At 41.8% G+C, this 12,254-nt stretch overlaps 1 protein-coding gene across 3 annotated transcripts in view; it reads right to left on the bottom strand.

The window, feature by feature from the left end:
- FAM220A (family with sequence similarity 220 member A) overlaps positions 1 to 11,873 on the bottom strand; it is a 29,239-nt gene extending 17,366 nt beyond the window's left edge. For 2 of the 3 annotated variants that reach the window (XM_083585280.1, XM_083585278.1), the window contains exons 1-2: positions 11,735 to 11,873; positions 5,543 to 6,444 (exon numbers count right to left, since the gene is read on the bottom strand). In XM_083585280.1, coding sequence (XP_083441406.1) covers positions 5,543 to 6,367 — 825 coding nt within the window. In that variant the 5' untranslated portion in view covers positions 6,368 to 6,444; positions 11,735 to 11,873. Of the gene's footprint in view, positions 1 to 5,542; positions 6,445 to 8,271; positions 8,393 to 11,734 lie in introns of those variants that run through there. The other variant, XM_083585279.1, reaches the window with a different exon arrangement.
- Between the last annotated feature and the right edge of the window lie 381 nt (positions 11,874 to 12,254).

A 12,254-nucleotide genomic window follows, 5' to 3' on the forward strand; every position in this document is an offset into this window, starting at 1 on the left:
CATGGGACATCTGAATAACAAATGTGGTTAGGACTAAGCTGCTAGTCCCTCTGAAATAAAAGGTAAAGTCATATTCCCATGTCTGTGCTTAGCTGAGAGTAAGCCTGAGAACACACAAGGGGATAAACAGTCGATCAGGCTGAACATTCTCTTAGCTTAACACAGCTGTGGATCATACTGTTAGTAACTTCACTAAACCCATTTTCCTTTTAGTTCTGCTGGAATGTTTCAACTACCATCCAGGTTTTTAAAAGTTAAAATTCAAGGCAGGTACACAATTTTCATTAAAAGTACAAGTGCACTAAATTCACTCGAAACATTTAAAGAGAGATGCTAGAAAGCTAACATACACGCAGATACACACATTTTAGGCAGAACCCTATGGCCAGCAGGCTCTCGGAAACTTTCATTTCAAAAAGAACTTTGCCACGATGCATTGCTATTCAAGGAACACAAAGCCAAAGTCTTCTTGGGCTCGCAGAACTTGTTGCATCGTCCCCCAGATATGAGTCTGTATCATTAATGCCGTAATGATTATTGCAGCTTGGACTGATGAGATGTTTTACAGCAAAATACTGAGAGCCACCTGTGGCTTTTAAACACACAGAGCTTTAAGATGCATCTGTGTTTATCTATTCCCAAAGGTTTCTGATATTTTGCAAAATGCAACTTGGTAGGTGAATGCATGCAGCCTCTTTTAAGCAGAAATGTCATTCAGAGAGGGCAAGGGTGCTTCAATTACTACCTCAGTTTTCAAATATTTTGGACCACTTGTGATTATTTTTCTGAAGCACCCATGTCTCTGGTTATTATGAGGTATGCGGGGAGAGGCGCTCTTGAAAGTCACTGCTTTTGGGGGACACCTCTTGAACTGTATAACAATAAGAGGGCTCTGAAATCTCTTTCCCCCAAAGCTCTACCAAATCCCTGTAATTCTGTCTCTGTTACCAAATGACACCTAAATGTGCCATTTATGCCTCTAGATTAGAGTATCAACAGGAGTGCTGTTGCTATGGGTAGAAGTAAAACCAACCAACATTTTACACAGAAAAGATGATGGGATCAACACACTATAGAAAGCATACAGGCACACAGTGGTACCTTGGTTTAAGAACAGCTTAGTTTATGAACAACTTGGATTAAGAACGCTGCAAACCCGGAAGGAGGCGTTTTCGTTTGTGAACTGTGCCTTGGAAGCAGAACATGTTGAGTGTGTTCCATTTGTAAATTGAGTCCTCCGCTGCAATGGGAAAGCACGCCTTGGTTTAAGAATGCTTTGGTTTAAGAACAGACTTCCGGAACGGATTAAGTTCGCAAACCAAGGTACCACTGTATTTCACAGTAACTAAATGACAGTTAAAATATCAATCAGCATCTAAATGAAGCAACTTGTTGTATTCCAGTTCCCATCAGCCTCAGGCAGAATGGCCAATGATCAGGGATGATGGGAGCTGTAGTCCTGTAACACTCAGAGCACCAAATGTCCCCCAGCTATGATCTAAACAAGAAGCATAGTTAATTAAGATTTCCAGTTAAGATTTATGCTTTCTGCCCTCATAAATTCCTTAAAACGTAAGTGCTCCACTGGCTTATTCTGATGCCTCAACATGACAAATGCACAGAAAACCAGTGCACACCTGAGTTATGTTAATGTTCCAGTGGAAGATGCAAGACTGCAGAAAGAAGCCAGCCAAACGCAAAGAAAGTAAAGCTGCCAAAACTTGTTAAAGATAAGTAATCTCCAGACAATGAGTCAATATACATTACTTTCATCCCTTAAACATGGCTTGATGTTGTTACCCATTGTACATGGATGTTAGCCAGGGTTAACACAAACTAGGATTTGGTCCTAATCCAGGAACTGAAACCAGATTCTAGCTATGACTTCAAATCCAAAGTGTCAGGAGCAAATCCTCATTATTGTTGAATGTTGGCAAAACAATGAAGTATGGCAAAAGGGTTGGGGAGAAACGAAGCTAATAAACCTATGGTGCATTTTCAATCCTTTAAGCATGGTTCAGGGATGGGAAACATTATGTCTGCTCAAGGAGATTTAAAAAGGTTTAAAACACGGGTGTCAAACACAAGGCCCGCGGGCCGAATCCGGCCCGCCAGACCTCGTCATGTGGCCCATGTAGCCGCCGCCGGCCGCCAGCCTTCACCTTTTATTCTCACTTCTTTTTTTTTTGACACAAGAAAGCTGCCACTTCAGCGCATGCACGGCAGCCTACAAGCCAGAGAACGTCTGCCCTCTAGCGGTGCCGGCCGTTCTACACAGGAAACCTGCACTTTACATGCATTCAGGAAACCTCCACTTGTTTTTATATTGAGCGCATGCCATCCTGTGATGTGACAGATCCAACGGCTGCCTGAACCCTTCTCTCCTGTACTGTAAGTACATATGATGTATGTGGGGGGGGGGAGGGGGGTCTGCTTATTAGGGGGGGTCTGCTTATTATTCTGCTTAAAAGTCTGAGCGGTAAACTTTGGATATACTGACCACTTCCGTGTCACTTTACAGTGGTATAGGGACCATAAACTACAATCAAATAACCCAAAAATGTCACAGTAATAATTGAATGCAGTGACAATAATTTATGATAATAAAGAGTGGACACATAGTCCTACAGATACAACCGGCCCTTTGAGGGTGACCAAACTGCTGATGCGGCCCCCGATGAATTTGAGTTTGACACCCCTGGTTTAAAACAAAAGATGATTGCTGAAAGCAGAGCATAACCATACCACTAAACACCGGTGAATACTCCTGTCCTTTGTGGGTGGATGTTCTCTATCTTTCAAGGGTTTGATTAGCTCTTGTCACACACTGGCGACATGAAGGGCTAACAAATGAATACAGGGGAACATGGTGCCCTGACACCATGCCTGGCTGCTCCTCCAACATCCTACACATTGCGAAAAGGCCTGAAGTGAGAGCCAGCTATTCCACTAGTACAATAAGTGTTAGCTGCACAATGAAACTTCCCCACCCTCTCCTCTCCCGATGCACCCTATAGATCTGCTCTGATAGGTTAGGGGAGCTGATAGTGCCAGCAAAACAGTTTAAGTGGATACCACCATTGACTCCTCCACCCAATCAGATGCTTCAATCATATAGTGGCCCACAAAGAGCCTAACACCTAAAGGGGGCAGCTATATTCTGCTCACTGGATAAGTTTTTTTATTGCAACACATTTAGTTCTCATTTGGATATGGATTTCTTTTTTTTAAAAAAAAATCAAGTTTATGTCATCCAATCTTTTAAACTCATATACAGTCAGACAAAGCAGTAGTTTTGGCATTTGTTTGGAATAACTACATTATGGGTAAGGAAAAAAAGAAGCCTTATTGGCGGTGCTTATATATACACAATATCCTCTATATTTGGCATAAGGATAAAAATTCTGCAATGAACCGTTAGGGACAGAACTATAAATTGAATGCTGTTAAAAGACATAAGGGCTATACATCTGTAATATATATTGCCTCACAGATCTAACTGAAAATTACCAAGTCACCCAACCAACATGTTTTCTTAATAGCTTAAAGTGTCATTTTTAAAATGGAAGACTTTCCTCACAGTCCACAATTTCATATTAAGGCTTTTATCACAAGCATTCTGATTTGGGGTTGTGTGTGTACACGCAAAAATCAGTAAAAAGCTGCAAGGAGACAGAAGTCTTCGTGACTTTGGTAGCAAAGCACACACACAAAAGGATCTTGCAGTACCTTAAAGACTGCCAGATTTAATATGGTAAAAGTTTTCATGGACCAGAGTCCACTTCATCAAATGCACAAAAAAAGGGAGAATACGGATACGAAATCACTGATCCCCAAGAAATTATGCCACAATGTATGTCAGTATTTAGGGTGCCCCATGACACTTGGTTATTGTTCTTCCTGTAAGAAACTAAGCACAGCTATTCCTCTTAGGAAAAATAAAACAAATAAGAAGAGTGTGACACAAGATTCCTACAGCATTCCAACTCTTGTTTATTTTATTAAACAGGATGAAGGCTTGCATCCATAGCAATTTTTTACCCAATATTGAACACCAGTCTTCCCCCTGCACCTTGTTTTGAACTACCATCTTCCATGCCCATTCCCCATGATGGCTATGGTCAATGGGAGTTGTAGCCCAAACCGTCTTAAAGGTACCAGGTTGGGGAAGGCTGGTGTACAATCACCTTTAAACACAGTTTAACAGAATGCTTAGCCCATGTTCAGCTAAAGACCTTTGCCTAGGAACAAGTTAAACCACTGTCATGAGTAGCAATGGAACCAGCCCTAAGGATCCCTGACAGCATCACCCATTCTTTTTCCCCCAGTGCCAATAGTAGCCAAGGCAAGATGCTTATCTGCATTGCCAAAGTTCAATTTTTTAAGTGGCTACTGGCAGGCACCATGGCCAACACTCTACCCCAGACGAATATAGCTGAGATTAATAATGAGACATTTGTGCTGACTTCTAGACACATTCACTGCTTACGGATAAATTTCACAGCTCTAGAGTAACCAGCTCTTTTAAAAGAAGCACATAAGTGTGTTCAGTATCAGAGATATGCTTAGAATAAAAAGACCTTACTAACGTTGCTACAGTAGGGAGACTTCTCATAGGATTTGTTCAACTGAAATGCCAAACAGGGAAAACATGAGCTTTGCAGCTTCCCCCTGCCACTGTCTTTTCAGAGAATTATCAAACAACGGATTCCAAGAGCAGACGCAATGGTGGTTTTTGTTGGGGTGGAATGCCAAACCAGCTTGACCAAACTGCTGTTTGCAAAACAGTTCAAGCCACAGTTTCAGATCCTGGCTCAGTGGCCACTCGCAAATCATGCATCTGTCAGATGGTGGCAATTTTGGTATTACAGTTGAACTATCTCATAGTGTGAACAAGGGCAAGTGGATTTAGAAAGGCCCAACAGAGACATTTAACAGATTATGTTTTAAAAAGTAATATACACTCCCAATACTTGCATTCAACTATCATGCACAAGGCAGAAAGTTGGGGTTGTTCGTGACGAGTGTAGATGCAATGAAAAATATAGGTTTGTCACCATAATACATTTGAAACAGCCCAAAGGGGTACAAAGTTCAAACATGGCAGGTTGTATCCAACTAAGTTATATTCCAAGTAGATACAGTGAAATTAATAAACCTAAATTATGCATGTCCATTAATTTCAATAGGTCTGATTGAAATAGGACTAGTATTGGATACAACCCTGTCCTAGTAATATTTATATACTAATTCAGAAAAAATAACAGGATGGGGTCCTTAATGCCTGTTATCAGCCAGTTCTACACATTTTACTCAACAGGCCTGAAAATATTGAAATCTTCTCCATCCACATACACCATAATAAAAGGTATGACAGCTCACTAACTCCCTAAAGCTTTTTTTTTTATATCTGTTGCCTAAAAGTTATTCCTACAACACTTCCTGTTATTATCTCTCTTGGCCACTGACAGATCTTAAAAGTACTTTACAAGGAACATTACAACAAAATGGCACTAGCATTTCAAAACTATTGCATTTTTACCTTCACTATTGCATGCCAGAGATTTGCAAGTGCAAATGCTCGTATAGCTAGCAACCACTGAGCTATCTGAGGGTTCTTGGTTGTGTACTGTATAGCTGAAAGCATTTCCTTATATTCAGATGTGTCCGCTGAAGACATAAGGTTTAAATAGTCAAGAAAAACATATGGGTTCTGGTCGTTCACAAGTCCGATGGGATATTCACTCAGCGCAGCTGCAAGAATGGAATTCAAATCCGATGGTTGGAACTCCTTGGAGCCTGACCCCTCAAAAGCAAGGCGTACTTCATCCTCAATAACTCCCATTTCCAGTTCTAACAGTTGCTCTTTGTGGTTGTACTGGAGTTCAGACAGCCAGAAATGTGCAAAGCGTACAAAGTTATCTCCACAACAACTCCATGTGCCCATGTCAGTAATGAAGTTGCGTGCCTTCTCCAGCCAGCCTGTCACTGCAGTGCTATCAAAGTGTTTAAAGAGCTTTTCAAATATATCTTTTTCAGGAGAAAAAAGTGGACCTAGCGATTCCTTGGAAGATGCAGCTCCATTCACCGCATCACTCAAGCGTGGTGGCCTTTTTTTGCCAATATGAGGCAATGGGACAGCTTTAAACAGAGTGCAGTTCCTGATCTTAAGAGAGAAGAACTCCTTTTGCAAATGATTATTATCCACGTGAGAGTTGTTCACTAACGACTGGATATTTGGAAGACGAAGAATTTCATTCTGCTCATTCAGGGCATTTTTACGCAGGTGTTGGTGTCCTACATCATCTTCCTGTTCCATATTAATATAAGAGATATGCATCACCCGTCTGTCCTCCAAACTCTGCATTGTACTGAACTGTAGTAAATAATGGAATGCCTTTTAGTTGTAGCATAAGTCACGATTTAGTGAATCTCAATATGTACCTGAAACAACACAAAAAACAGAAGTAGTTACTTGTTGTCACTAGGGCTATGAAGCACAACAAAGATTTCTCTAATGTACTAATCCGCAGATTAAAATGAACTGAAAGATTAATTGATTAAATCATTGCACATTACCAAAACCTCACTGCAGGTGTTTTTCTAAGATACTGAAGAAATGGCCCATTTACTGTTATGTACACAAGTGGTCTTTGGCTTGTATGCTGTCCATTTCCCTCTCCAGTGTTCAAAATTAGCCAGGTGCCAAGCACATTTTGCACCCTGATTATCGGCCACTTGCAACCAGTGAAGGTGCATGCCTGGAGATCCTTGGATCTTGACTGTTTTCACACACTAGGACCACATCCTGTATAATTCTATCAGTCACATTTTATCTGCATCATCAGAATGAATTTCAGAAACCAAGATGCCTTTTTTTTTTCTGCGTAGCCTGAGCAGAAGCAGTGAACAACGTTATAGTTAATTGTTGTAGCTTGTCTTCACTTACTCCACCCCACTGCCCTGTTCACAGTTGTGAAGAATATTCTTACATTATGAATGGTCTGTGTCACCATTAAGAAAAAAGGTAGAAATAGGCCAAAATATGTGTGGCCTGTCGCTGGATCAAATGACTTTTTTTCTTCATTTTGGAGGGGGAAAGCAGTCCATCATCATCATCATCATTACCATAAATCAGTTTGCTACAGTGTTTGAAACTCCCATTGTTCTAGGTGCATTTTGTGACAGGGAATTTCATTAGCACGAGCAGTTTTTGAGCCCTGGGTGCAGCACTGCACCTGAGATTTCAGATTAAAACTGCAGAGTGAAAGGGAAGGAGGACCTTTTTCTGCCTCCCCACTTCCAGCTACTCTCTGGAGACTGGAGAAGAGACCCTCTTAAGAATATATGGGGGGAAAGGACTAGACCATGTGAAAAATGAACATAATATTTTAGCTGCAGTTCATTCATTTTCAGCTTTGTATTCTTGTTATTAAAAAAATTAGCCTAGACATTCCGTTGTTGCGCCCATAACCTCAGATTAAGGTGCCATTTAGCTCCTAGCTTCCACATCTCAGTTTCTAACACTGGTTTGCTAATCTGCTGAGTAAACAGATTTAAAGTTGAAACTCTAACCACCATCTCATATCCAAGTATTTGTTTTAAGCAAACAGAAATCCCATTCTAAAGTAAGAGTATCTATCTATACCATATTTTCAGATCTTCTGAACCCACTTACTTTTTACCACAGAAAGTTCTGTCTTTACTTTTTGCTCCTTAGCCTCATAAACCACCCTATGGAGTACTCAAATATTATACAAGCGACCCTCCACTTATGCAGGGGTTATGTTCTAGCATCCTGCACACGTAAGTGAAAATCACATGTGGAGAGAACCCTCTAAACACCCTTTAAATGCCCTCTCTACCGCTCTACAATCCAGATCAAAAATACTGTACCAAAAACCAACTTCAACTGGAATTGAAGCTCTGAGGCTGGCAGGAGGCTGGAGGACGAGCAGAAAAGCAGCTGCTGGTGCTGAGCTACCCTGCACACCAGCTGTTAGGCAGAGAGGCTAAACAAGGCCCGGTTGTGCCTTCAGTCTCTTCTCTGCCCTCACTGAAGTCCTCCTCAGGCTCCAAGGACTCTCCAGCTCTCTCCCTCCATTTCCGGGTATGAATTAAATGATGTAATTATTTCCCACCACCACACATATATGCGGTCGTGCACAAGTCAACCGCAAGTTGGGTGGGTGGGTGTGCCTGTACTCATTTTGGAGATCATAAAAAAAGGCAGTTCAAAACCAAACATTCCTCTATTCTAGTACACATTACCTTCTGTTTCGCTTTACAACTAGAATACTGTAATTTAGTTTTGCCCTTTTGTGAGCTGATGCAACGCAACTGTCATAACAATTGCTAACTTCAACCAATAAGATTCCAGGAGGTAAATTATGATGTCATAATCCAGAATCATTCTAGAGCACAATTTCTTTAAAAATATTAAGCAAAATGTTGGAGAAGTCTCATTTTTTTAAAAAAATTGATTTCTGCTGAGACAACAGTGACTTGATTTCTCTACTGAACAAGGAATAATTTCCTCTAAGCAGAAGAGAGACCAGGAGACTGTAGGAAATTCCATCTTAACATGGCAACAACAGGGCATGTATCAAAATGCAGAGCATCACATTTTCTGAACAACAATCATTGATCTACATACAGTTTTAAAATCAGGAGATGAAGAGATCATGCTATAGCAAAACTATTTAACACATCAAGACCACCTTGATATAAACAGACCCTTATGTAAGTTTGATCACACAGAACGTTTGTTCTTATTGCAACTTGACAAGCCAGTTTGCAGGTAGCTATATCAATCTTGCTACCAGTGATGTTGGTTTTCTGGGAAAAAATGCAAATTGCAAATTAGTCTGATTTGTGGTCTGCACTGGAACATTATCAATCTGAATCAGAACAAAATTCTGATGCCCTAGAGAGTGATCTAATTAAGCATGTTTCTTTTATTTCTATATAATACAATTTTAAATTTTTGCAACTTCCAAGATTGCCTAATAATAAATTTGCTATAGGCACCCACTCATTGTTACTAATCAAGTTATGAAACAGAGAATTTTCTACAAAAAAAATAAAAGCCATGGAAAATTCCCCACCCTCCCACCCAGCTTGTTCCTATCACAGCACTCCAGACAAATCTGTAAAACCACACTCATGTCAAGGAACTAAGAATAGTAAGGGTGAAAATAGATTTGAACAGAGATACAAAATACAATGCAATACCTCCCACATTACACCTAGGACAGTCTGTGATCAGTGAAGCAATCAATTACCCAAAAAATGTATGACATGATTTATTGAATTACATTTATATCCTACCTTTCTTCCATAGAACTCAAGGGAGCATACACAGGGTTCCCTTGTGGTCTCCCATACAGGCAATGACTAGACAATGAGTAACTTGGAGTCAGTAAGGTTGCTGTATCATGCAACTTCACACCATAATCTTAGATAGTTGTTAAAAGTGAGGATGCCTGCCAAATCTCTGCTGGAAGAGTCTTCCATAGCATGGGGTCAGTCATTCTAAATGTGCAGCTTTTGGCTGAAGCCAGCTGGGTCTCTGTATCATGGGGGACAACTCTCAATACTTTTCCAGATGATACAGTGGTACCTCGGGTTACAGATGCTTCAAGTTACAGACTCCGCTAACCTAGAAATAGTACCTCGGGTTAAGAACTTTGCTTCAGAATGAGAACAGAAATCGTGCTCCAGTGGCACGGCAGCAGCGGGAGGCCCCATTAACTAAAGTGGTGCTTCAGGTTAAGAACAGTTTTAGGTTAAGAACGGACCTCCAGAACGAATTAAGTTCTTAACCCGAGGTACCACTGTATTAGTGATCAGGCTGAAATATAAGGTTCCAAGTGGTCCTTAAGATTACTTGGACCCAAGTTGCTCAGGGGTTTGTATAGTAACACAAGAGCCCTTTTTATGAAACTAACTGATGGGAAGGTGCCAATATGCTTTGTGCCCTCCTTGATAATGTCCCAGATTCTCTCTGAGACCTCTGGGGGAAAAACAAGTGTATAATTTGTGAGGGGAGGGGGCAATACACATTTCTACTAAGAAACCTAAACTCTTATATTTGATTATTTTTTTTAAGTTACAGATCCATCTACAGCACTAGAAAAAGAGATCAAGAGAATGGTCAGAATCTGAGTAATCTTTGACTTTCTTAGCCCAATGGCCATGGTGTCCATTTGCAACAAATGCAAACAAAAACAAAAAAACAGAAAGAGCAAAACATGCAGACACACTGCCCAAAGTTTGGCAAATTAAGTAAAATTTAGCAGTGAGCACACCACTTTCCACAGGTTTCAATATCAAAGCCTACCACATAACTGAGGAAATATCAGCTTCAAAATATACCTTTTTCTATCATCCAGAAAGCAACATTATTATATACTGCTTCTGATTATGCCAATAATATATGCCAGTGAGTTTCATAACTGGGCAGATATTTGAACCTTGGCCTCCAAGGTCCTAGCCTCACACTCTAACCACTACACCACTGGCTTCGCAAGAATAAAATGAAGGACTGAGGTGGGAAGTGTGAATACCGGAGGAAAGCAGGATTACAAAATGCAGTAATTTTAAAAACTATTTCGTAAATCTTCAACCATTTTCATTTCCTGTTGTGACTGTGAGCCACTTTGGGCAGGCGTTTGCCCAGGAAACATCTTAACGAAACAAATACACAATATGTGCAAGATGGGTTCATTTGTGTTTACTTGGTATGCAAGCACGGACTCCCACAATCTGAAGCCCTACGCCTCAAGCGGGGAGCTAAGGACAGTCCAAGGAGCGCCTCCTTCCTTCTCAACTCCACTCCCCACCCCAGTAGCTCAACCCTAGACTACCTCACAGGGTTGCTGTGAGGATGAAGTAGGAAGAGCGGGGGTGACAAATAGGGAACAGCCATCCACCTTGGGGGAAAAGTGGGATATGGGCCAGATTTACTTTTGATGAGGCCCTAATCTACTGAAGGTAATTGGGCCCTTTATATGTCTAGCCGTCCTTTGTCAACAACAAATTGTTGCTGTTTTTTGTGTTGAATATATGCTATATGGTAATTTATGAACCTAATACGTACCTAAAGCCTTTTGCCCATAACAAATAGCAGCCTACATAACACAAAACACTGTTGCTGTATGTAGGTTTTATTTTGTTTTTTATCTTATATTTTGGAAATGCACATCCAGTTTTTTTTCTTTAATTTTTTTGGTGGGCCCCCAAGGGAGTGGGGCCGTAAGCTATAGCTTGTTTAGCTTATACGTAAATCCGGCACTGATATACAGGGTGAGTCTTTTAAAAGAGGCCCCGTGGAACATGTGTACCCTGTATCCACGGGACCTCTTTCAAAGGACTCACCTTGTATAGCCCCTAAAAGAGGAAGATACATAAAAACACGTGCATGGTTTGTTTTTAATTTTAATAATAATAATAATTTTTTATTTATACCCCGCCCTTCCTGGTTCAGAAAACCAGGCTCAGGGCGGCTAACAACAAATTTAAAACACTTAATTGTAGAAGAAGCATAAAATACAGTATAAAAAATTCAAAGTTCAGAAATGTGCTTTTACTTTATAGGGAAGCACCCTCACCCAACCCACCGGCTGGAAGAGGCCGGCACCCTCACCCATGAGAGAAGGGTGGGGTGGGCACCTTTCCCTCCCCCCTCAAACGCCCCCTCACCAACCCCCGTCCCTCACAAGGCGAGGGTCACCTGTAGCCTGACGTTGAGCATCATGGAGGCCACGATGTAGAGATAGGGGAAGTTGATGCGGAGCTTCCAAGCCAAGTCGAAGAAGATGAGGAGGGTCCGAGTCAGCCCTTTGCAGAAGACCCCGTACGACCTGGCGGCCGCCGACTGAGAGAACCTGGCAACCAGGGCGGACAGCAGCGTCGTCGCCGCCACCGCCATATACACTCACCTGCAGAGCCAGGCCTCATAGGCTCCGCCCTCTCCTCTCCCCCCCCCCACCAAACAGCTTGCGCCTAACCGCCCCCCCCGGGCTCGCGCTGACCCCTCGCAAAACCCCGGATGTCGGAAGAGCGAAGGGAAAGGCAGCCCCGGCCGAGCAAGGTGTTTACGTTCGGGCAACAGGGTTTGCCGCCGCGGCCGGCGTCGTCGCGGCGCCGCTACGTCACGACGCACAGCTCCCTTCCTGACCAATCACTTCTTCCCAGAGAGGCGGGCGAGGGAAGAGAGATTAAAAAACAACTGGAAGGAATTCGTGGTCCTC

This window comes from Podarcis filfolensis (genome assembly GCF_964270895.1).
Source record: "Podarcis filfolensis genome assembly, chromosome: 14".
Taxonomy (NCBI): Eukaryota; Metazoa; Chordata; class Lepidosauria; order Squamata; family Lacertidae; genus Podarcis; species Podarcis filfolensis.